Raw genomic sequence first — 24,807 nt, 5'->3', positions numbered from 1 at the left:
TAATATGCGGAGATAAGATCGCTGCTTCGGGCCAGCTTGGTAGTGAATGCGGAAGATTGTGGTGGACCTGGGATGAACAGCCTTGGAACTACTTATGAGAGCCTTTTGACCAGTGTAGTTAAATGGTATGTGAACCATTCAAATCAAAGCTTGCCCAGGTGGAAATATTTACCAATCTAGTCTTTTTAAGGGTCAAAAAGGATACACATATTGTCACATTCATGTATGTATATTGTCGGCCATCCACGTGACTTTCAATCGATTTTTTCCCAAATAATTTTCTATTTAACAGATGAACGAATTCAAATTTGATATTATACAGTAATCTTGTACCTAGATAGAACCTCATAAAAAAAGGAACACTGGTTATATACAGTATATAGAATCCATGGATTTTATTCCTCATTCGGCGGCCTCCGTGTATGTAATGTAACGGCCGGTGGCGGTAGCAACACGGGTCAGTTCCACCTTCAACCTTCAATTTCCCTTTGCTCTGGCCTCTAGTCCTTCTAGTTACTCCATCTTTTTTTGTCATCTTCTGTTCCTTCTTTTCTTATTATCGAGGATTAGGGTCTGTCTTTCCCTCCCTGCAATCGAGAATTAGACCGTGGGCCCGCCATTCTCAACCTTCATTCGCTCGAGCCGATTCGTCATCGACGAACCAACTAATTACACTCATTGCCCATCGCCAAGGGTAAATATATGATTAGAATACCGATTCCTGGGAAACACACAATAAAGAGAGGAGTGGAACCTACGCCTATTATCCGTTAGGGTAGGTGGATCGGAATGCTTGATGCATTGGGAAGCAATGCTAACATAGGCAGCGGAGAAGAAAGCCGGGGATACTAGAGGCTTTCCGCTATGGCTACAACCACAGTCACTGGTCATGGACGCCGGGCATCCATGCGACAATCTGAACTACAAGCGCCAGCTAATCCCTCCCCCCAACCGACCAGTAGTCCAGTCGATGAATTTCCCCCCTACGAAGAGACCATTGACTCCGCCATGGGGACTGCCCGCTCGAACCCAACCCCCTCCGTGAGATATGCATCCAATGATCTGTGGGAGCCACGCAAGTCAACTTTTTACTCGAGAGATCATCCCAGTGGTTCTATACGAAACCCCAAACATCGGCCCCGGAAGAGCATCAGCGAGGCCATCACCACGATTCGCGCTCGCAATGGCAGTATGAGTGCCAACGCGCATGAGTTAGCCGAGGCCCTTCGCGCTCCAGTCTCATATCGCTTGATTGTATGGTCCGAGGGATGAACAGGTGCTGATGCCGAGCTAATATGTTTGTGTAGGGCCTCTGTATGATTTGGTACCTAACCTCCGCGCTCACCAACACGTCCTCAAAATCTATCTTGAATGCCCTCCCAATGCCCATCACGTTGACTATCATCCAATTTGCATTTGTATCATTCTGGTGTTTCCTGCTTGTGTACCTGTCCACTGTGATACCCTGGCTGCGACAAAGTGTGCCGATTCTCAAGCACGGCATCCGCTACCCCTCCCGCGACGTGATATCCACTGCGTTGCCACTTGCCGTCTTTCAGCTAGCTGGACATATTCTCAGCTCCATGGCAACATCTCAAATACCCGTCTCATTAGTTCATACGATCAAGGGCCTGTCACCTCTGTTCACCGTTCTAGCGTACCGATTTCTGTTTCGCATCCGATACGCCCGGGCTACCTACCTGTCGCTGATTCCTCTGACTCTTGGTGTCATGCTTGCATGCTCCACAGGGTTGTCAACCAATTTCTTTGGCATCTCCTGTGCCTTTCTGGCCGCGTTGGTCTTTGTGTCCCAAAACATCTTTTCGAAGAAACTCTTTAACGAGGCGGACCGAGCTGAGTCCGATGCTCAAAATCCGGCACGGCGAAAGTTGGATAAGCTGAATTTGCTTTGCTATTGCTCTGGCCTGGCATTTTTCCTCACCTTGCCAATCTGGTTTGTCAGTGAGGGCTATCCTTTGGTGTCCGATTTCATTCATGACGGTGTGATTTCTCTGTCCGGTAAACAAGGGTCGCTAGACCATGGGGAGCTGATGCTTGAATTCATCTTCAACGGCGTCTCCCATTTCGCTCAGAATATCCTGGCCTTCGTGCTTTTGTCAATGGTGTCTCCCGTCTCCTATTCAGTCGCCTCCTTAGTCAAACGGGTTTTCGTCATTGTGGTCGCAATCGTGTGGTTTGGAAGCACAACCACTTCCATCCAGGCGGTTGGGATTGGTCTCACCTTTGTGGGCCTTTACTTGTATGATCGCAACAGCCATGATGACGTGGCTGACAAACGCGCGAACGCAGACCACTTTCGCACCCGGGAATCCATTCTTCCCACGAATATCGGACACTCCAGCAAGCCGTGGGACTCAAATGGCTATGCTTTCCCCGGTCCACGATCCTTTGAATCCTTTGCATCTAATAATGGCCATGCCACCAACATCTCCAAAAAGGAGGACGATGGCCCTGGACGAGCTCGACCTCGAGGACCTAGCGTTTCCCGAACTTGGCTGCCGGGAACCAAACAAGAATCAACATGGCAAGTGAATGATTCTCCTGTAGCTACATAGCATTTTTATTTGACTTTCTTCTGTGTGTTCTTTGTTTACTCCGTCTTGCTGCCGGGTTGGACGATCAAGGAGACATCCGGTGTATTATACTATGGCGTGGTGGTGTTTTGAGCGTGAAATTTCGTGTCTTGACATCTGCCGATCCCTTACGCTAGCCTCCATCAAACAGTCGGTTGAGTATATGGATGTATTTTTTGGACTAGGACCCTGTTCATCATAGTAGATCGAAGCAGTGGACAAAAGCGGAGGCTTTTTATCTATCTTAAGATGGAATACAACAATGCTTTAATACCATACCCATCGCAGTTCATACCCAAAGTATATCGCCTTTCCAGTTGTAACAGAGAACATTAGTAGCAACTGGCAAGAACTATGGAACAGGTGACCTCTTTGAGACTTGGGAATTTGATTGATGATATTTGAAATATGTGAATACGGAAATCAATTGAATTGTTGAACGGTTTTGGTTCCGCGGACGTGTGCCTGGGGAAAAATCCCCCCCACCCCCCAAAAATCAACAGACTGAGTGGCTGGCAAGTATGTAGTCACCGTCGGTAAAGAACAAATCATAATGGGGGAAGCCCCTTGACTGCTCCAGTTCGGGACATCGTTCTGGGACAATCTGTAGAGGAAACAGGAAAAGTCGAGCCTGCCTCCTACAATAAATCATGCCCGTGAATGAGATGATTTACAAGAAAAGGTAGTAGGAGAGAAGTCGGTTTTAAAGGGGAAGGGAAAAATCCCGGAATTACAGTTGATCCGGATTAAAGTAACCGAGCCAATCCGAGAAAAGCCATTTGTGAGGAAAGTCTTACTCAAACCCAGGGATGGTCAGCATTTGCATTATGTAATCCAAAGCAGATTCGAAGTCCGTCTGAACGAGCTCCCTTCTTCCCTTCCACCCCCTCGTCCATCAGACCCTCACCCCAACCTTCTCCCCCCTCCCCTTATCGACCATCTTCCAATTATGCGGCCGCAGCTGTTTCGTGCGGCCGCCCGGTCTCTCCGGGTGCCCCGAGCCCGGCCCTTCGCAACGACAGCCCCTCGCGCGGCCGAGGTTGAACTGACCATTGGTATGCCCTGAACATTCTCTATAGACTGCCCATTACATACTAACCCCTCATCTAGATGGCAAGAAGATTTCAGTTGAAGGTAATGCACATCTTAACAATTGCCATTGGTCAAAAACTCACGTCCCCAATAGCCGGTTCGGCTCTCATCCAGGCATGCGAGAAAGCTGGTGCTACTGTCCCAAGGTACGTCACACTCAATGGATCCGACCCGACCATCTTATTTTACATACTGACTCGCCAACAGATATTGCTATCATGAGTACGTGTTTTGATGCCGATGCTTCCGACCCGTCACATTACTAACGACTAGCCATAAAGAAAATTATTGATTGCGGGAAACTGTGCGTTGCGATCATCTACCACCTTGAATGACTTCTTGCCATAATATTAACGTGTGTTTAATCTAGGCCGTATGTGTCTTGTCGAAGTTGAGCGAGCCCCGAAGCCAGTGGCATCATGCGCCTGGCCAGTCCAGGCTGGCATGGTGGTCAAGACGAACTCGCCTCTGGTTCACAAGGCTAGGGAGGGTGTGATGGAGTTCCTTCTCGCCAATCACCCTCTGGATTGCCCTGTCTGTGACCAAGGAGGTGAATGTGATCTCCAAGATCAGTCGATGCGCTACGGTGCGGATCGTGGTCGTTTCCACGAGGTCAGTGGCAAGCGTGCGGTCGAGGACAAGAACATCGGCCCCCTCGTGAAGACCTCAATGAACCGATGCATTCAATGCACTCGCTGTGTTCGATTCATGAACGATGTCGCGGGTGCTCCCGAGCTAGGAACCAGCGGCCGTGGAAACGAAATGCAGATTGGAACCTACCTGGAGCAAAGCCTTGACTCGGAATTGTCAGGCAATATCATCGATCTCTGCCCTGTTGGTGCCTTGACCTCCAAACCTTATGCATTCCGAGCTCGTCCTTGGGAGTTGAAGCACACCGAATCCATTGATGTTCTGGACGCACTTGGCTCCAACATCCGAATTGATAGTCGGGGGTTAGAAGTGATGCGTATTATTCCTAGACTGAACGATGACATCAACGAGGAATGGATTAATGACAAGTCACGCTTTGCGTGCGATGGATTGAAGACTCAGCGGCTCACTACGCCTTTGATTCGTCGTGAGGGCAAATTTGTTCCTTCCACTTGGGAGCAGGCCCTGGTCGAAATCTCATCAGCTCAGCAGAGACTTCAGTTACAGCCAAACGAGTTCAAGGCTGTCGCCGGACACCTCGTCGACACCGAATCACTCGTTGCCATGAAAGATATGGCAAACAAGTTGGGCTCCGACAACCTTGCCCTTGATCAGCCCGGCGGCAGTGCCCCTATTGCTCACGGTATCGATGTTCGCTCGAACTACTTGTTTAATTCTAAGATTTATGGTATTGAGGAGGCCGATGCTATTTTGCTGGTCGCCACTAACCCCCGTCATGAGGCTTCTGTTCTCAACGCTCGCATTCGTAAGCAGTATCTGCGCTCGGATCTGGAGATTGGCCTCGTCGGTGAAGAGTTTGACAGCACCTTCGACTATGATCACTTGGGTGCCGATGTTTCCGCTCTGAAGGCTGCTCTGTCTGGTGAGTTTGGCAAGAAGCTTGCATCTGCTCAACGGCCTATGATTGTCGTTGGCAGTGCGGCTGCTGAGCACCCAGATGCCAAGGCTATCTTCGAGGCCGTGGGCAGTTTTGTCGAGAAGCACACCGGTACCTTCAACACCCCTGAGTGGCAAGGCTATAATGTCCTGCAGCGTGCCGCGTCTCGCGCTGGTGCTTACGAGGTGGGCTTCACTACTCCATCCCTCGAGGTCGCCCAGACTACCCCGAAGATGATCTGGCTCTTGGGCGCCGATGAAATTGCGCAGAGTGAAATCCCGAAGAATGCTTTTGTCATCTACCAGGGTCACCACGGTGACCGGGGTGCTCAGCTGGCAGATGTTGTCTTGCCTGGTGCAGCCTACACCGAAAAATCTGCCACCTATGTCAACACTGAAGGCCGTGTGCAGGTGACCCGTGCAGCTACATCGTTACCTGGCGCCGCTCGTGATGACTGGAAGATTATTCGCGCCACCAGCGAGTTCCTTGGTGTTCCCCTCCCATACGACGACATCGAGGCTCTCCGTGACCGCATGGAGGAGATCAGCCCGATTATGCGCCGCTACGATGTCGTTGAGCCCACTTCTGTCAGCTCATTGAGCAAGGTGCAGCTGGCCGATCAGAACAAGGGCTCACCCGCGACCGGCGCTCCCTTCAAGAAAGTTATTGAGGACTTCTTTTTCACCGACTCTATCTCTCGAAGGTTCGTACCCTGGTTTTTCTTGTGATTTTTTTTTGTTGTATACTGACTTGTATCTTCCAGCTCGCCCACTATGGCCCGTTGTTCGGCTTCTAAAGCCACTGGTAACCCAGAGACCAACTTCATGGCCGCAGGCGAAATGTCTCCTCAAGCCTTGTACGGCTGAAAGGGCCGGCGATTTTTCTCCCTCCGTAGCCGCTGATTGATTCTATGTTTTGACTAATGGTTGCAGGCGTTGTTATTTGTACCACATTAAACCTCCCTTTGATGTACCCATTTCCTTTTCATGTTCTGTTTTCTCCCATCGCCTTCAACGCCAGTTCATCTTGTTTCCGCGGTTGACCTCTTTCGCCAAATCTCCGGTGTTGCCTGGGAATAATTGGTCGGGGTTGACTTGTACATAAAATGATTGAGACCCACAAAATTCTACTACCGTCTCGGAGAATGCGAGCTCGTTTAGGAGAGCGATGACTTTCTTGGCTCACACTGGCTTCAGGTGTGAAAGAGCTGGACAGAGTCTGTTTTATCAATTTGAATTTAGATATTGTATGTTCTACGTACCCTAAATTACTCTTCAACCCGAGAACATAGCCCATGGCTATCTATGGCTCCTAATTAGGTTCCGCTCTATCAACACATGGTTTGTGGCTGCGCATTTTTACTACTGTTGTGGTACGGAGTATACCGTAGATAAAAAGGTATGTACTATAGTGCCTATTATAGTACATACTGGAATAGATACACTTGAAAGAGTAGGTACTTAGGTAGGCAAACTGTGAGATGTCTGGGTAGGTTATAGGAGACATTAATCATAGCTCATCATCATCTGTCTCGCCTGCGGTTTCTCCGGCAACCTCACTTAAAGCGGAGGCTGGTCCTTTCTTCGCCGATGGCTCTCGTCTGCTGAAGGGCAGCTCTCTGCGCGGTGGTGGTGTCGCTTCTTTGGACAACGAACGCTCCAAATCCCTGGTCCGATTTGACTTGGCGGTTGACTGGGCTAGTTCCGGGCTATCGAATTCGTCATCTGTAGTTGTGTTCCCTTCCTCCAGCGGCTGTGGCGTGAATAGACCTTCATCGTCAGTGTCCTGGCCATCCAAAACATTATCGGCTTTCATTTCATCAATTTCCATTTCCTGAAATCCTTTCTCTGTGTCACCATCTCCATCACTCTCATCGGGGACATTTCGTTTTGTGGCCTCCCCAGTTGCGTGGTGCTTAATAGTAGCTGATTGGATCTCTAGGACTGGTTCCCAGTAAGAGTATATGTCAGTATCAGTACCTAGATTCATAGCCTACTCAGGGAGTCAACATTAATGAAGTAGGACACACCTTTCGTCGGGTCGGCTGTTGCTGATGCTAAGAGCCGTTGCTGGTTACGTATCTTGAGCTTTTTCTCGTTTAACAACTGAACGAAATTGGCCACAAGCTGGGTTTCGTGTTGGGTTTTGGCCCGTGTCAGCGTCTCCAGTTGCTTATTCAAGTTCCGGACCGTGTCCTCTGCGATAAGGCATCGCTCCGTCAGGTCAATGACCTGAGTTCCTAACTCGCTAGCTCTGGAAGCAGCAAGACCAGACCATTCAAACAGCTCGATCGCTTTCTCGTCATCCTGCTGGAGAGTGATCGCACCAAGCCTTTGCTAAAAACAAAACTAAAGTTAGGGTTTTGGGTGCAGGTGTGGCTTGATGTATTTGGGGTTCACGAACAGTGATAGACTGCACTCTTTTTCGGACAGTGATGATCATTTCTTTATTCTCTTCCTCTAATCCTGTTATGGCAATGGAAGCCTCCACGCCTGACCATGCTGGCAGCTTCTGAGTAAGGGTAGCTTGTCCTAAGACATGAGCGATAGTCTGGGTCCACTCTTCATCCGATCCCTGGTAGTTTTTGGCGCACAGAGACTTCAGATGGGACTCCTGGACTATTGGGGAATTAGTGAGGATAATATGATTGGGAAGCTTCATCGGGAATTTACCTCTGGCGGTATATGGGCACTCGCCCTCTGTGGCAGTGAGGGTCAGGTCCAATGGGGCCGGACCCGCGTTCACCACATGGAGAAGAACGAATTCATTTGGTCGGTCAGAGCGAGCAAATCGTAGAACGCTAGCCATTTTGATGGAGGTTATTGAGGAAGGTTGAAGTTGGGTATGTAGAAATGGATTTCTTGGTACAGTAGTCATCCAGCTCCAATCTTTCTGCCCAGGCAACAATGCGATTTTTATATGTGACTTGCTGGTACATGTGTAAACATCAACATCAACTAGTGAAATAAGTTGATAATATTATATTACGATCAATTTACTTAGACTAAATTTAACTTCCCAATAACATTTTACTGGTCTTAACTTTGGAACTCTTATAGTGCATACAACTCGTGACTCGTGGGCGGTTTCCCCACCGCTCCACAGCAAAGCACGTTCCTCTCCCGGGAATCTCTCTCCCTCCTCCAGCCTCCCCTGACCAACTGGTCTTTTACCTCAAATCCTCCCTCCTCGACATCTGTTCCTTCCGAAGGCTTTCATAGTGAGGGGTGTATCCGGCAATCCATCGAAGGTCGAAAATTCTTACCCCTGAACCCTGAACTCCGAATACCGTCTGTTGTCCCCTCAGTCGGCCCCTTCCAATTGGGGAACTGGGACAACTTAAAACCGCGCGCACATACATACACACTACAGTAAGAAGGGAAAATAAAAAGCAGAAACCCGAACAAGAAAGGGATTTCTAATACACTCGCTCCGCTCAATTGTCACGGGATGATGCCCTATCTTCGATTTATTGTGTCAGCGCCGCAAAGCTTGGAGTTTACTACTTGATCGTTGAAACCTGCCTAGTGTGACTGCGTTTCCTATCTCTTGCGCGTGTCGCGCACCATGAAGTCAATGATGGCTCAAATACGACTGCAGGAAGACGAGCAAATCGAATGTTGGGATGATGATGATGATCTGCAATTCACCGAGGGCATTCAATCTCGTGCTGCATCCAGCACAGGATCTATGGCTAATTCCTCATTCCGACCATCAGGACATCGCGATTCAATCTCGTCGCGGCGGTCTGCTCGGTCTGATCTGGACTCGAATGTCGGAGACGAAGACTGGCAGGTTCCTTTGCACGACAACGATGAGTTTGCGAAAGAAGAAGCCCTCGCCTCGGCCAAAAATGCGGGGATACCGATTCCTGCCAATATTCCTAGCTCTGCTCTTCTCGGGGGCGCCATCAAACGCCTGTCTACTCGAAAGCCCAAGAGGACTTTTGTGGATGACTGGTCTGAAGATGTAGAGCTTCCTGGCCCAGACGCAATACTGCAGCTCAGGACAGCTCAAGAGGCGATGTTCCCGGAAACAATCCGACATATAAGTTCGGCGGCCACAAGTCCGGTGAAGTCTACAGCTTCCCCATCTTGGAATGAGAACATTTCAACTCGCCTACAATCAGCGCTTGGAAGTCTACATCGGTTTCAGGATGATAATGATGATAGCGCTATCGGATGGGACGTGCCCACCATCAAGGCACCCACACCACGATCCCCACAGAAAACTGCCCTAAAAATGGCCGGTAGCAACCTTACTATGGAGCAGGAAGTTGAAGATTTCGACAAAGACCTTGAATTACCACCAGACTACCAGCCTCTACAACTATCACACCGAAAATATACAAGTGATATCTCCAGCCCCGTTTTAGACGACTTCGATCTAGAATGGTCCGAAGGGAGCATAGGTGTCCGAGTTGGCGGGACGGGCCGAGATGGCCGCTCGGTTCCTAGTTCCTCGATCTCCATTGCCAGCCCCAGTGCGTCAAGTTGCCTGACTGGGGAAAGCGAAGAAGATGGTCTGGATGGCCTAGTGTTCCCAGATGGCCCATTGGATTTTACCGCCTCTCTCAAAAGACGAGAAGAGGAAATCACCGAAGAGAGTACCACCGCAGCCGCAGCCAAGCGAGAACTGCAGGCTTTAAAGTCGTCTGACTCGGATGACTTTTTCTCGGACATTGAAGTTGATAACGGCAGAGCTTTTGCATCAAAGAAATTAACACTTAACCCTCATGTCAAACGTAAGACGGAGTGGCCAGCGAGCCCAACACGGCGGTCTTCAACGACTCTGACCTTCACCACTACTGGTGCCGGTCCAGTCAATACAACAGGCTCCCCTCGCCAGAATACTCGCATTCCACGCCTATCTGGCCATGACCGGGCCCATTCGACCCATCTCGAGACGGTTTCAGAGAGCGGCGCACCACTGTCCAAGTTTCAAAGACCCCACTCCCGCCTTGGGCATTCGTCCCAGTCTTCAATCTCTAGCCTCCAGTCTTCCAGCGTGGTTTCAACTTCCCCCAATCCAAATCCTGTTGGCCGAAGGCTTCTAGGAGCGCGAGTTTCCCAAGCCACAACCCCGGCTAGTGATTCCTGTGCACCCCCCAGACAACTTCGAACGAAAAGATCTCTACCTTCCATTCGGGGTGTGGCACCCACTACTCCAGCGCAGACTCCGCAACGACTTTCATCCAATCCAGATGGTTCTATTCTGCCACCGGCAAACAGACCAAAAACGCCGGTGGAGCGCACGATTGTGGCTGGGAGAACATCCAGCCGAAGAGCACCAGTCCCGTTCATCCCAGCAGATGCATCAGAAAGGCAATCGCACCACGAAAATATGAAAACATACCGCCGCCGCCACCACTCTGATAATTCCGGTGACCTACTCAATCCACAAGGTACCTACTCTCGACTATCACGATCAAATCGCCCGGAAACTTTCCGCCTGAGCCTCGACGACAGCAAAACGGAGAGCATTAGCCCAACGGCTAAACGTACACTAACTCGGCCGACCAGGCGACGCAACTTTGGAGACGGAACCGAGCTGGAATCCTTTGACGATTTGCCTACATCCGTTTCAACAGAGAGTAGGTATACCAAGAATCCGGCCGGCCGAGGTGCCCCCCGATCAGTACGAGCTAGGCTTAGCCAGAGCCGTATAACTCCACCTGGCGAATCCCCGACACAATCCTTCACACCACCCTCGACCTCTAAGCCTCTGGTGTCTACACCACGCTTTGCCCAAGACACCAATGCATCCCGGAATGCGCGAGAGCAGCGCATTGCATCCTTGAGCTCTCGAAACCGGGACACAACACCGCTTGGTTCTTTCAACTCGAATTGGAAGGCCCAGCCCATACCTCGAATATCGCCAATTGCGGCACCGATTCGCAGCCGGAAGGGTGGTCACTCCAATAAACCCCAATCCAAACCTCATTTGATCAAACCCATGGGATCAGGTGTGCAAGAATCTAAGTGTAAGGACATGATGAAACCCCAGCCCTTTTATCTTCCATCGTCACTGGACAAGACTGATTTATCTTGTTGTAGCTGTGAGGGGCATGCACTACAACCCCGATACTTTTTGCTGGGAAGGCAATGAAAATCTCGTGCAGGAGTTCGACATAACGACTGCTCCCAAATCACCCAAACCTGCTCCAGCTCTTATCAGCAATGTGGGTGCTGTGAACAACGCCCAGGCTGTCGGTGGTATGATCTTTGACCCACAGCGTATGTGCTGGCTCCGAGCCACGCCTCTTGCATCTGGACAGCAAGGTGGAATTGCCCCGGAGGATGAGGACGATGTTTTTGCAGGCCTGGATGACTTGGATGATAAGACCACCGGTGTCAAACGAGACTCTGAAACAGTGGTCGGGTCTACTCTCAATACAGCCAGGGATGATCCGAGTGGGGGCGAGTCTTCCGATGAAGGGCCTATCACTGAAGAATTCGATGTGGGCCCAGAATTCATCCGCAGACAGAGAGCCGAGGAAGAGAAATGGAGGCGGAAGGTAGACAAGTGGATTGGCTTTGATCGTGGAGACGGTGATACTCACTGGCGATGGGATATCCGTGACCTGACTGCTGGCATGAAGCATTCCACGGTTTAAGTAGTTACCCGTGGGCTCTTCAGTGGCCTTCTAGAAAGAGAGGATTGGGCATGGATATACGAACTAATGACGCAAAGACCCCTCAGGTCTTTTATTGGCCTTGATGAAACTGGCCAGCACGAATTTACGGTTCTTTGAAAGCTATTTGTAATTATATTCTTTGTTTCTGTGAACTAGTACATACATACTTTGCAACTAATGCGCTGAATGTGAGAAGAGGAAGAAGAAGAAGAAGAAGAAGAAGAAGAAGAAGAAATATTCTATCTTTTGGTCTCTTGCTTGTACACCTCTTCCTAATCCTATGTAGATACTCCCCCCCCCCCTTTTTTTTTCCCCTATCATCGGTATCTATACCATCTTTCTTCATCAATGGGACCAGCTGCATTGTTTGCATTCGATTAACAAGGAATATCCATGCTGCAACGATCTACAACCGCAGCCTCACCCTAGGCAGATCCGAAACCACTCGGATTCGGGGTTTCCAGGGCATGCGGGCTCCTCTGCTTCTCCTGCTTCCTTTCTTTTTCTTCCATTTTCCAACAGCCCTCATAGAGCGAGATCGGGAAGCAGCAGCGTGACACCGGGTACTAGATTGTATAACTCATGCTGGCTTCGAGCCCCTCTTCTGTTTCGCGACTGGCCCAGATGCCGTGCTGCGAGGGTCCGGCGCAAAGTCTATCGAACACGGTGACTTAGCTGTCGCAGTCGGGCCAAACGCATGCAATCCTGTCATCCCGCTTGATGCATTTGATTGCCTATCAGACCCAATCCCGCAGTGCCCTGACATCAACGCCACGTCAAGGTCACGCCCCAGCGCTTTCCTGACAGCTCACGATGTACCAAATAAACCCCCCAAAAACATGCCATGCGGTGGGGATAGAGAGCAGGGGAATTTCATCATTTGACTCTCTACTCCTGCCCATTTTTGTATTGCCAGTGCTTCTTACAGTGAAAAAGCCCTCCCCCAATCCATGTTCCTTACGGACGGCTACGTGCATGTTTGGACTTTTGCCGGAGCAATCTACAGCCCGACTTTTGTTTGACGAAGGCAAACCTGCAGAAACAAAGCCCTAGATTCGCCTCTTGGTCTTTTCCGGGGAGTTTGTTCCGCCGTCATAGTCGGGGACGTCCTACTTGGCCCCCCGGTTGCTGTCGCTATTTGACATGGTAGGAGTCGATCCCCCTCCCCCTACTCCACAGTGCCACTACCCTACTATAGGTGGCCTCGACTGGGCCCAACGTGGCTCTCCATGAGGCAAATGGTGGCGCCGGGCATCGAGGCAGGAATCCGTATCACCATTGCTTGTGTGCGCTGTCGTATCAGCCTGCTTTCGCCCTTCAATCCACTCGGCGGGTCGGAAGGATTTCGACCACGAACCCCAGTCCTGCTGCTTTCTGCCTCTGTCTCTCTCTGTTGTTGTTTCCCCCCCCCCCCCCTCTCTCTCGCCTTTTTTTTTGCTGGATTTCGTTCATTTTGGTTTCTTTTTTATTTATTTATTTTTATTCTTATTTGTTCAAATCTCTTTTACACTAAAAGGGATTCGGAAATATGAAAATCGATTTTTGTTTCCATGATTTCACATACATCTCCTCCAATCCTGGCTATATATTCTTCCTTGCAGGCCTTGGGTAATACCCTTTCCGGCCGTACCTTACAGAGTTTTGCTGGATTTGCCTGACTCTTGTCGTTTCTTTTTTTTTTCTTGTGGAATCTTTGCAGTCCGTCTTCCAGGGATGTCCTCTGTTGCTTCTACCCTACTCCGTTTCGACATGGTCTCGTGCACTCTTTTGGGCATCGGTCATGTCCTGCAAGATTGACCTGGGGGTCTTGCAGGTCCTTTTTAATACAATTGCTACCCCATGATCATCGTCTTCATCCTGGCCCTTTCTTTCGCTTCAAATATCAGTGACCCTTCTGTCTTCACTGTATATTTCTCAAAATATATCCGTCCATCTTTGTTTACACATCCACTCTTTCTCTACCTCGCTCTCATTCTCATTTTCTCCCAATTTCAGTCAACCCAATATCTTCGCGGCTACTCGTGGGAACATTGAACTGCTGGCATTCTGATTCTGGAAGACATCTGTCATTATGGGTAGCTTCGCGAGACGGAATGAAGGAAACGAGAATTATCTCATGAATCAGCAGATGGCAGTCCCTGGGACTTATAGCCATTCAAGTGGTCATGAATTCAACACGACCGGATCTTCCTCGTATCACTTCCCCCAGCATTCTTTCAACCCATATGGATCTCAATTCGGTCCCTCTTATGGGCAACAGGCTGGTTTAGCTGGTGGAATGCATTTGCAGTACCCATCCGACCATACAATCCCTTCAATGTCCACCTCGGATGAATTGAGATTGCATCATTCATCGCAGCAGTATATGCCTGAGCCACGATACCTGCCTACCAGATACCTACCACTCCGCGAGGCTCTCAGCGAGACGGAGATTGAGGACCAAGAATCCCATAACGAGGGTACTTTGCTTTCAGAAGCTGTAGTCCCCGCGCTAGATGGGTTCCCAGATGTCAAAGAATTTGACAAACTGATGGAAAGGTAGGTTTACCTTCACGCAGCCTCCTTCCCCTGGGGCTTGCCTTACTGACCTGGAAACTGATTCTATACTCTTGACCAGCTATGTCAAGGAACTGTCGGTGAAGAAACAGGATAAGGCGTTGATACACGCTAGAAGAGCACGGAACATAAAGAGCGTGCTTATGGAACCGAAAGATACAGCAATTGAATCCGCTCAATTCCGGTAAGCTCCCATGCCTCCAATATCCCGCAATTTCATACTAAACCAGGCAGGTTCTGGGTCAAAAAGATGTTCAAACTGCAAAGTACTGGGATTGGAGCAGCCGATGTAAGTCCTTGCCATGTGCCTGCAAGGCCTTTGCTATCAGATCCTAACAAGACCTGTTCAGTGTCGCAAGATGATCTGTCATGAGGGAAAGCCTGTCGCTATCCGCGAGAAACTATTCAAAATCCTAACCCAGGCGCACAAGCAGTGCCAGCATGGGGGACGCGACAAGACCTCTGCCCAAGTCCGGCGAATTTATTCCTGGTATGCTCTCCCCCACAAGACCAAGAAGTCTTGCGAATGGTCACTGACCCTTGTTACTTCTGTTACTTCTTTCAGGGTCCCAAAGGAGCTTATCTCTCGCTTCGTGAAAATCTGTCCCACTTGTCAAGTGCGTCGTGGGGGGTCTCGCTTCACACCACCCAGTTCTCGGCGAAGCTCCCCTCGCTTGGACAGGTTGTCTCGGTCTCCCAAACCACCTTCTCCCCCCATATCAAGACGGGAATCAACGTATGGGGGACATGTGGCTCTTGACCGCGCCCAGCATGACTATTTTGGCCAGTTGGGTCATCATGGGTGGGTTGATAACCACCAGAACTTACAAGGCCGATCCAACTTGAGTACTGGAGTTCGACCTTCTCATGGATCGATGACAACCGTCAATCACTCAATTGCAGGTACTTTAGATCAGTTCTCCGATCTTTCTGTGCCAGGCCCGCTAAGCTATACAGCCGGATATGTCCCAACGTACGGCCCCTCTCCTCGGGAATACTAATCACTTGAAGGAGTGGCCATTGCCTGAGGTCATTCGACATACGATATACGTTTTGTGTTGTCTCTTTACTTAATGAAATTTGTTGAGGTTGAGGTTGAGGTTGAGGTTGATTTTTGTGTTCTTTTTATGAAATTTTGGGGAGCATACACTCCGTACTTGCCCCTCAAAAAAGTGAAATTTGTTCAGTAAAGAGTCAGGTGGTCTGCTCGAAAATCCGACTTTCTAATTGGCGGTATGGGTTCTGCAGCAAAGAGAGAGCAGACCTGTTTTTCAAAAATAAAAATAAATCAGTTAAGGAAAAGCAGGAAAGGAAGAGGGAATTGGGTTAAGCATCGATATGATGTAGAAAAATTGGAAATGCAATATAATACAAAAAAAATAAAATTGATACATTTGATTATGGCACTCAGGTTGTTTATTTCTTCTAACTAGACAAGACAGGGACCAGAAAGATAGAAAGATATCTCACTGTTCTCTACCAATATCAAGAGTGGGTTGCGTAAGTCAACCTGGTTAATGGGCAGTTGAAGCTGCCCAAAACCGCTACCATCCCAAGCGATATGAATTACGTGCGAATCTCGAGATCCGTGCGGCCGAAGGGACATGAAAGGCGTCATGAAATTCGTGAACTAGATCAGATGATCAGACATTCATAACCAAAGAAAGAAAAGCCGGCAAGGAGGCGGAACATGCTCGTATCCGATGGATTCCCCCCCCTTCCAAAAAAAGAGACCATAGTCATACATTCCCCAAGAACAATTGAGCCACAAAGAGGCAACTCAGAAGCTTGAGTTGACTCGACGGGCCTTCTTCCATTCGTCTCTTGTATTCCTAGACGGGAAGGGAGAACCTCTTTCCTTTCAACACCCTTTGGATGGTTAGCAATCACGGGATGCGCATAGATGGATATCAAGACTTACTTGTTGTAGTAGATGTAGAAGAAATCAGAGTAAAGCAAGGTCTGGATGATGCCGGCGATGATGGGGACGGGTTGGAAAGATCGTTGGAAGTGGGACTCAGTGAAATACCGGTACATCCAGTTCGGGATATAGAGGGCCCGGTACAGGCCCAGGGCAAATAGGTAGTGAGTGGTAATTGTATCGGCTTCTCCTGTCCTTTGCAACATGAACAGCTGCGGCAAGATGGCGACGGACTCTAACCAAATGGAGAAAGTCCAGAGGATCTAGTTGATTATGAGTGGGGAAGTCTTTCGCGCGCAAACGTGTCTTCTGCGTAGTATGGACGAACCTCGGAGAAACGGTAATCATGTGGGAAAAGCACTGCTAGGATCGCACTGATTCCCAGCAGGTATTGAACCTTAAAAGTGTCAATGTTGGGGTCGTGGGTCGGCTTGTAGTCGTTCAGCATGAGGTAGATGATATAGGCCGATGAGCCGATAAAGAGTAGCTTGAAGGTCGTGAGGTATAGCGAATCGAAGAATGTCCAGAACAGATCTGATCAACGGGGCGACTGGACGTTAGCATGGTATTTCCCATTGGATTGCAGAAGGCCTCTGGCGGGGAAACATTGAAACGCACCAAGATAACGAGTGACAAAAACAAGAAGGTAGAGTACTTGTGATTTGAAAGATAAACCAGAGCAACTCTGCGATCCAGTAATTAGCGATGACCGTGAGAAGGTCAGAGGTGACATACACTTGTCGACTTCATCTTCTGCAGAAGAACGAAGATGGACGCCAGGTGGGAAAAATCGGCTATACTGAGATCAGTATATAGGCGCATAATGTAGGACAAGCAGCTCACCTAAAAGCCTGAAGATATTCATGATTGCGGTGCTAATTGGGGAGGTTGTAGGAGAGAAGTTGTTGACACGAAACCAGGAAGGGGCTACATTGCCGATCAGGTACGCGCGGGCCAAGCGGCACCTTTAAGTGGAGTACATATGATGTATGTTATAATCTATCTATGATCTCTGATCTATGATAAGTCAAGATATTGAATGCAATTGGAATTTGGAAATATTGTGAAGAGAACTCCTGATTGCTCCTATCCCCATTTTTTCGCACCTTTGTTCCATGCTTCCAGATTAAACCCACCCAAAGAAATGAAGAAGAGTAAGTATAAAACGCCATATTGATACAAAGTTCAACGGAAAAACATGGCCATTAGAATGGAATTCCTCCTCCGATCGTCTCATCTGCCATACGTTGTAAATGTCCCTCGGCTAGTTCGCTTTTGAGTGCACAAATAGAGCTTTCATGATCCAATCGATCCCAGTCACGAAGTCCAGCTCGTTTCAATTTTTGGGACTCGGCCAGTTGCTCAAGAAGTTTCTCCTGATCTGACTCAAGTTGGGATAGGCGCTTCTCCGTTGCGACTTCCAAGACCGATGTTAGTGTCCTGCCACCTGGCATCAAGGTACAGAGTCCCGCCAAGTGGTTCGGAGGTTTGATCACGGGAGAGGAAACCACGGGGGCAGTGCTATTCTGTCGGGATCCTGAATGACGGAAATTCCCGCCAGGCATCGGAGGCGTGAAGGAAGCCCGAGGACCGGAAGGGGTGTGCGGTGCAGTCGTAGGTGGCCCGCGACGAGTCATGGGAGCACCGGGCCACGGCCCGTCTCGAGCAGCGGGGCCACGACGCGGACGTGTTGGCGCCGATAAAAAGTTCATATTATGAGAGCCTCGGGGATGTGAAGGCATCGCCCTAGGTCCTTGGGAGGGACCTGACGGTGGAGACTGGTGATTGCCTGTATTTCTTGGCTGCGTTGGGACATAGCCTCCAAATCGGGATTGAACGGGCTCCGAGGATTCGCCTTCAGGTTGATTCAGTTTTCCTTGTCCCCTTCCAAAGGGCGTAGCTTCCAGGGTTTGCGTCGAATCGCGATCTCGGTAAGGAGGAGGTCCTGCGAGTCCCGAGGACCGATGCGGAGGCGAAGGGCGCATGGGAGATCGGCTGCGGCTTTTGCGGGACACAAAACCACCGTGCTCTGGACCCGTCGCTGGGGAGGAACGTCGTGATGTAGTGTTGGATGCGGGCCGGGCAGAATTGACAGGTGAGACTGGTCTGGACCGCTCGTTGTGTCGGCCCCTACTCATGTCCATGGACAGCTGTCGCCGGGCATGGGCATGGGAAGGGCTCTGCGAGCGAAACGAAGTGGCTTGGGCTCTCGGTGATAGGGCTCGAACGCTTCTCGCACAGGTCGGGAGTTTTGGAGGGGAATTTCGCATGGTTGTACGTAAATCTTGATTCCCAGGGGATGCATCCCGGATGCGACTTGGGCTGCTGTGGCCACGAGATACATCAAGCGATCGGCCCTCGCTATAAGGGGACTTGGATCGCCATGATGGAAGAGGTGATCGGGGTCGTTCCTCTCTTCGTGGAGAGAACCGTCGAGGGGGTGACCGCCTCCTCCCATACGGACTGGGTCCAAAGCCTCGGCCTTGGAAGGGAGGGGTTCTGGAGCGACGCCGGTAATCGGGAGGTGAGCGACTTCTTGGACGTCCATACCCTCGACTAGACGGCAACCATGTGTCGGCGCGCAGGCGAGAGCGATTTCGAGGAGGCGAGCGTCTGTTTCGAGTGTCGTATCCACGCGAGGGTGACCGACCAGGTCGGTCAGCTGGTCGATAACTCTCCCCCCTCGTCGGTCATCAAATCTATAGAACTAGTCAGGAAATGAACCATTTTTCACTAGATACAGGGTAAAATGCCTTCTTCGATCCCAATCCATCCTCAAGGACTGGGTGGATTGAGATATTTGGGTGATGTCGCGGACGAGAACGAAAAATGATGATCTTGAAAAGGACTCGGAGGCGGAGACGTGGAAGAAAACCAAACCACTTTCGGGAAGTCTATACTAGATCATGTACAAGAGAAGTAAAAACAATGATTATGATTATGATGATGATGATGATGATGATGATTATGATGTTGATGGTAATCGTAGGAAAGTATTTAATTGGTAGAGCTATCTGATAAAAACGTTGACATGGGCTTCAGTTCTTGCCTCGTCGCTCTTCTTCTTTACGCAATCGCTTGCGACTCTCTTGCGCGATCATGTCACTAAGGTCCTCTTGAAATCCCCACTGCGGCTGGTTTTGCTGCTGACGTTGTACTTCGTACAAGTTTTCAAGACTTTCTTTGCTGAGACCATCGCCAGCTTGTATCGCATCCAAGTCCACGGAGACGTCCACATCGCCAGGCTTCTTGCGTTTTCGGGTTTGGTCATCAACTCCAAGGACTGGAGGTTTGCTGGATGACGTACTAAGATCATAGGCTCGATCTCCGCCGAAGAATCCTTGTACATTTGTCTGTTTCTCCGGAATAACCTGATATGCGCTCCGAGGGTGAACAGTCTCTTCGGTTTCCGTTCCCCGGTGATGTTTTCGAACGTCGAATTCCCCAGCAACACTCTCCATTCCCAGGAATTCGGACGGTGCCGCCGATGCCATGCCGCTGGGTGTATCCAAGCCACTGGGGGAGTGGGTTCCAGCTTCGGCATCCTCTTCGTCGGCGTCTCCTTCTTCATCCTCATCCTCGTCTTCTTCACTCTCCTCCTCAGATTCCTCGGATGGCTGTAGCTCTCCCCATAGATCTTTCTCGACCGGCTCCCCCTGCTGAACGCTTTGCTGGGGCTGTAAGACCCCAAAAATATCACCACCGTAAAGTGGTCGGTTGTGCTCATCAACAGGCGGCTTTCCATAACCGCCAGGGTGGTAGCCCCACATCGCGCCTGGTGGAGGTGGTGCGTTTAGCCCAGGTACTTTCAAGGCAGGATAGGACGGAGGGGGACCATAACGTTGCTGATTGATCAGCCATGGAGGAGGAGCTCCCGGTGGCATATTCAGGGCTTCCTTGAGTTCGTCGCTCAACTCGCCTGGGCGAAGGTGTTTGAGATTGGTCTCATATTCCTTGCCCTCGTAATAGATCTCACCATAACGAGTTAGCTCGGGCTTGGTTTGAAAGCGGAAAAACGCCTCATATAGCTTCTGGTAGTCAATGTCTAACCGTCCCATCTTGGGCTGAACTCTTTCTCGTTGTTTTTGCTTCAAGCTCGATTGTTCCTGTTTATCCAAAGCGGCATCCCGCATTTCCGCAATGCCGGTTTCCTGAATAAACTTGGGAAGGGCAAAGGGCGCTTTCTCCACACCACGCTTAGAGGAGAGATATTCCCGCTTGAGTGACCAGTGTATAGGAACCGGGACAACATTGCGATGGGCCTTGATATGTATCAGGAGTCGAGGATCGGCCGCGGATGTATCTGTCCATTCCACAATTTCAGGCTTACGAACCATGGCTTTAAGTTCGGCCACGGATAACTTGTTCAGCTCCTTGCGCTTCTTTTTCGATATTTTGAGCTCTTGATCTTGCTCCTCGTCCGGGATGTCGTCTGCATCATCAAAATACACTTCAGGTTTCTCGGCCTCCGTGGTTGTAGCAGCCTCGCCAGCTGTCTCGTCAAATTTACTGACGATACCCTTATACATCTCCCATAACGGATCGTTGTCTTCCAGGGATGTCTCATCAGTACGGGCGGTTGGTCCATTTGTGATGTCAGAGGTCGAAGGTGACGGGAATGGTCTTTCTTGGGGAGCATGTTCAATGACCCCGGTAGCAGTCTGAGAAGGAACTATGTCAGCTCATGGGTATTCGGGAGCAGGGGCGCGAACTCACCTCCGCCTTTTGACTCTTTTTCCGGGCCCTTCGAAGTTGATTCTTGCTTTGTTTCATGATTGCTGTTGACACCGTAGCTTCAAATCTCCCTGGCGGAAAATCTATCACCAGTAAGGGTGTGGGGGTCGGGAAGCTGGCTGTCGTAGAATTGAGAACTGAATCTCGGCGTTTCTTCCAGGTCAAAGTCGCGATAAAATGCCAATTATGTATTCTGATTGGTTATGTAGCTCTTACCGCCTTTCGGAGCATCAGATTTCCTTTTTTTGTCATTTTATGATTACATTGTCTCTTTCGAATCCTTTATTTCTGTGGATATTTTTTCCTTAAGGTCAATTCTAACTTGATCTAAGATTGAAGCGAGTGTAGTGTGATCTTTCATGCTTTTGCGTAGCTGAACGATTAGTCTGTCCTCAACCAAATTTAGACGTGCTTCTTGGACAAGATCCAACTCTCGACATGTAGATATGATAAACGCTTTAAAATACATGTATATATAGTACAGCCAATCCTTATTCCTGAAAATCGGTAGTAAGCCATCATGGATAGGCGGCGAAAAGAAAAAGTATTGATCTGAAGGAAATCCTGAGATGCACCTTTCCGCCCTTGCAAAGCTCGTTCTATTCGAATACCGAGACAGATAACCCGGCGTGAAAGCATTGTTCCATTCACTATGAGTGATGATGCACCTATTTCTTCTTCTTTGCCGATCGTGACTCTGATTAAGTTAAGAAATGATTGTCAGTGGATTTCTGTGTATTGAGGAAAAAGAAAAGAGAAGGAAAGCCACTTACCCGCAGCGCTCCGCTTCTTCTTCGGTCGTCCTTTTCCTCGAAGTTTTGCACTAGATGAATGGTTTAATATAACAGGGACCGCCAAGACCGAAGAGTACTAACATTTGGATGGCCTCCTCTCGATCATCTTCAGCCTCATCAAATGTAGTCAGGCCAAGAGGCTTGTATGTATTCTGGAGATCTCTAAAAGAGACTTCCTGCTTGGGATACCATGCTGCAAGTGCAGGGCCTCGCAGTCGCTGTCTGAGGATCTTATTTCCTAACCGGAGTCTTTGCGGGTTGAAGTTGAGCGAGAAGATGCGACATTGTGTCTGCGGGTGAACATGACAGGATGATTAGCAGATACCTCACAACACTAAGTACTTATATCCGTACCTTGACCAGCTCTAACAATCGGGGTTGAGACATCTTCACGGTGCCAATGTGGTCGCGGTGGAACGAGGAAGAACGCCGACTTGGTGCCGGACCTGGGAGCGGATAGTTTCTAGTCATGTGACCGTGAGTTTCCATCACAGAAGTTGATCTTAGTGAGCCTCGGAACCCCAACTACCCTTTTCTTTTCGATCAAGTCAGTGTGAATAACCGAAAAAGAGAATCACAAACCCACCCCCAACCCGATATGAGCTCCAAAAGATCCGTGCCTTGTGTGGATGACCGACCATTCCACCCGAGCATAAAACGGTCCAAGGTGATTATGACTATCTTCTCCTCGATTGTTTTGCGTCGGTTTAATCTGTATCACGGCTAACCTTCTGTATGGAGGTTGAGCACTTACCAGAAGGGCTCCAATCTGAAAATCATCTAGAAGGTGATGCTCCAATCCAAGCTTCGAGCTGTAGTTCTCGGTTCTCTCTTCTGAAAACGCTCGTCGAAGAAGCAACAAATGATCATGAAATCACAAAAACCGAGCCTCAAATTGCGCAAGCGCTATTAAGTCTGAAACACGCTTTTCGATTTCCACATGGACCCTCAGCACTTAAACATGGACCTTCCCAAGCTTCTCAAGCTCCAGATCCCAACTATCTGTCCATAGGATCACAAAGCAACCATTCAGAAACTCCTACCTTACCGTTGATTCAGGATAAGAAACTACGGGCTGCTGTCTTTATGCACCCTGCTTGTGCCAAATTGCATGACGCTAGCTATGACCGCTTGGAGGTATTGGGGGATGCATATATCGAACTGATGTCGACAAAATTGGTGTGGAGGAAGTTTCCTGGGATTCCTGCTGGAAGGATATCTCAGATCCGGGAAATATTAGTCAAGAATGAGACGCTTGCAACATTCTCTGAGAAATATGGCTTTGATCGAGAAGCAACGGTACCAGTGAACTACTCTGAACAGCCAAAACGATGGATCAAAACCAAAGGGGACATTTTCGAAGCTTATGTGGCCGCTGTCATACTGTCTGATCCACGAGAAGGCTATGATATTGTGGAGCAGTGGCTGATTGCTTTGTGGTCGCCAATGCTAGACAAGTTAGGGCATCAGAAAGTGGAGTTGCGGTCCAAGGAGGAACTTGCAAAAAAGGTCATGGGCAAAGGGGTCAAGCTAGAATATGTCAACGAGCGTGACCCCATTCAAGAAAGGGGTGGTACCCAGATATTTTTTATTGGTGTATACCTCACAGGCTGGGGATGGGAAAAATTGCACCTTGGCTCAGGGAAGGGATTAAGCAAAGTGGCAGCAGGTGATGAGGCAGCTCGGTGTGCACTACTTAATACGCCAATGATTTCTAGAATCATGACAGCAAAGATGAAAATCATGAAAGGGAAATAGAAATCAATATATTTCACACGAGTAGTAATCATGAAGTATAATTCTAAGAAATATTATAGATTTATTCTAAATGATCTATAATAATGTAATTATATTATATAATATTATATAATTTAATAAGATTTTACTATTGAATAAACCAAAGCATCATTACTTGCCGCTGATTTCCATTAAGCCAAAAAGGCATAGCCGAAACCTTCCATAGGATAGTATAAAGCTAGTAGATACTAATCAACTATAACTAGGGCGATTTTAGCTTGATTATAGATAACTTAGATTATCTAATTAGTCTAATAGACTAACTAAAAGGAATCAACTAAGATCTTATTATTCAATATATTATTAGTAATAATTATAAGAACTTAATCCTTAATTTTATATTATTAAAAGATCTGAAGAAATACTATATTTAGATTTATACTAGAGTTTATTCTATAAAATAAGAAGGATCTTATAATACTATTAGTCCTTATTTATAAAATAGCTACTAATAGCTATAAATATCTATAAGAATAGAGATCTCTAGTAATTAAATATAATTAATATCTTAGATCTAATAGATAGCCTTTAGAGTATAATTTTTTATCTCTCTTTTACTATAGTATATAGTTAGTTTCGAATATTATTTTATAATAGGATCTTAGGATATATTAAGATAGTTTAGGCTATTCTAATAAGACTATAAAATTTAGAGTACTTAACTCGTTAGAATAGAAGCTATATAACTATAAAGAAAGTAAGAAGCTTCTATTCCTATATATCCTCTATAAATTTATAATTATTAGAGAGTTTCTACTTTATTATATTAAAAGTTAAGTATTAAGTATAAATAATAAAAGTTAGAAAAATAGAAGAATAGATAGATAGTTATATTTATAGCTATTTATATAAACTAGATAATCCTAGATATTTATATCTTTATTTTAGTATAATCATAATAGTTAATATCCTTTAAATATTTATTTACTATTAAAGTTCTATAGTATATATTTATTCTAGTATATAGAGATTAAGGATACTTAAGGATTTATCTATAATATTATATATTATCTATAATATTATATATTATCTATAATATTATATATTATCTTTAATATACTATTAGTAGTATTTATTATCTAATTAAACTAGATCTAAACTTTAGAAAAATAGTTTAAGTCCTATTATACCCT

General features: G+C 48.0%; 10 protein-coding genes across 10 annotated transcripts; 5 read left to right on the top strand and 5 right to left on the bottom strand.

The window, feature by feature from the left end:
* Positions 1-864: 864 nt before the first annotated feature.
* N7520_010738 (putative ER to Golgi transport protein (Sly41)) lies at positions 865-2,576 on the top strand (the record flags this gene model as incomplete). Its single annotated transcript, XM_057144671.1, has 2 exons — positions 865-1,254; positions 1,308-2,576. 2 exons carry the CDS (start codon positions 865-867, stop codon positions 2,574-2,576), a joined length of 1,659 nt encoding a protein of 552 aa, XP_056990425.1.
* A 967-nt stretch (positions 2,577-3,543) lies between these two features.
* Positions 3,544-6,101, top strand: N7520_010737 (putative NADH-ubiquinone oxidoreductase, subunit G; the record flags this gene model as incomplete). Its single annotated transcript, XM_057144670.1, has 7 exons — positions 3,544-3,649; positions 3,705-3,728; positions 3,781-3,832; positions 3,894-3,908; positions 3,968-3,990; positions 4,057-5,938; positions 5,999-6,101. The coding sequence occupies 7 exons, from the start codon at positions 3,544-3,546 to the stop codon at positions 6,099-6,101; spliced, it is 2,205 nt and encodes a 734-aa protein (XP_056990424.1).
* Positions 6,102-6,744: 643 nt separating this feature from the next.
* Positions 6,745-8,043, bottom strand: N7520_010736 (uncharacterized protein; the record flags this gene model as incomplete). The annotated part of the gene is made up of 4 exons (XM_057144669.1): positions 6,745-7,178; positions 7,265-7,571; positions 7,639-7,853; positions 7,908-8,043. 4 exons carry the CDS (start codon positions 8,041-8,043, stop codon positions 6,745-6,747), a joined length of 1,092 nt encoding a protein of 363 aa, XP_056990423.1.
* Positions 8,044-8,802: 759 nt separating this feature from the next.
* Positions 8,803-11,851, top strand: N7520_010735 (putative cytokinesis regulator (Byr4); the record flags this gene model as incomplete). Its single annotated transcript, XM_057144668.1, has 2 exons — positions 8,803-11,218; positions 11,292-11,851. 2 exons carry the CDS (start codon positions 8,803-8,805, stop codon positions 11,849-11,851), a joined length of 2,976 nt encoding a protein of 991 aa, XP_056990422.1.
* Positions 11,852-13,943: 2,092 nt separating this feature from the next.
* Positions 13,944-15,429, top strand: N7520_010734 (integrase zinc binding domain-containing protein; the record flags this gene model as incomplete). The annotated part of the gene is made up of 4 exons (XM_057144667.1): positions 13,944-14,410; positions 14,490-14,612; positions 14,663-14,717; positions 14,779-15,429. The coding sequence occupies 4 exons, from the start codon at positions 13,944-13,946 to the stop codon at positions 15,427-15,429; spliced, it is 1,296 nt and encodes a 431-aa protein (XP_056990421.1).
* Positions 15,430-16,260: 831 nt separating this feature from the next.
* Positions 16,261-17,214, bottom strand: N7520_010733 (uncharacterized protein; the record flags this gene model as incomplete). Its single annotated transcript, XM_057144666.1, has 6 exons — positions 16,261-16,297; positions 16,350-16,612; positions 16,678-16,883; positions 16,968-17,034; positions 17,085-17,143; positions 17,193-17,214. The coding sequence occupies 6 exons, from the start codon at positions 17,212-17,214 to the stop codon at positions 16,261-16,263; spliced, it is 654 nt and encodes a 217-aa protein (XP_056990420.1).
* Positions 17,215-17,554: 340 nt separating this feature from the next.
* On the bottom strand, positions 17,555-18,619 carry N7520_010732 (uncharacterized protein; the record flags this gene model as incomplete). Its single annotated transcript, XM_057144665.1, has 1 exon — positions 17,555-18,619. One exon carries the CDS (start codon positions 18,617-18,619, stop codon positions 17,555-17,557), a length of 1,065 nt encoding a protein of 354 aa, XP_056990419.1.
* A 768-nt stretch (positions 18,620-19,387) lies between these two features.
* N7520_010731 (U2 snRNP complex subunit CUS1) lies at positions 19,388-21,122 on the bottom strand (the record flags this gene model as incomplete). The annotated part of the gene is made up of 2 exons (XM_057144664.1): positions 19,388-21,010; positions 21,066-21,122. The coding sequence occupies 2 exons, from the start codon at positions 21,120-21,122 to the stop codon at positions 19,388-19,390; spliced, it is 1,680 nt and encodes a 559-aa protein (XP_056990418.1).
* A 629-nt stretch (positions 21,123-21,751) lies between these two features.
* N7520_010730 (mitochondrial 37S ribosomal protein mS33) lies at positions 21,752-22,264 on the bottom strand (the record flags this gene model as incomplete). Its single annotated transcript, XM_057144663.1, has 4 exons — positions 21,752-21,778; positions 21,857-21,906; positions 21,930-22,167; positions 22,232-22,264. The coding sequence occupies 4 exons, from the start codon at positions 22,262-22,264 to the stop codon at positions 21,752-21,754; spliced, it is 348 nt and encodes a 115-aa protein (XP_056990417.1).
* A 348-nt stretch (positions 22,265-22,612) lies between these two features.
* On the top strand, positions 22,613-23,635 carry N7520_010729 (ribonuclease III; the record flags this gene model as incomplete). Its single annotated transcript, XM_057144662.1, has 1 exon — positions 22,613-23,635. One exon carries the CDS (start codon positions 22,613-22,615, stop codon positions 23,633-23,635), a length of 1,023 nt encoding a protein of 340 aa, XP_056990416.1.
* Between the last annotated feature and the right edge of the window lie 1,172 nt (positions 23,636-24,807).

This window comes from Penicillium odoratum (assembly GCF_028828045.1).
Source record: "Penicillium odoratum strain IBT 22623 chromosome Unknown utg000008l_segment0_segment0, whole genome shotgun sequence".
Classification (NCBI taxonomy): domain Eukaryota; kingdom Fungi; phylum Ascomycota; class Eurotiomycetes; order Eurotiales; family Aspergillaceae; genus Penicillium; species Penicillium odoratum.
This window is presented reverse-complemented; position numbering and strand designations above follow the sequence as displayed.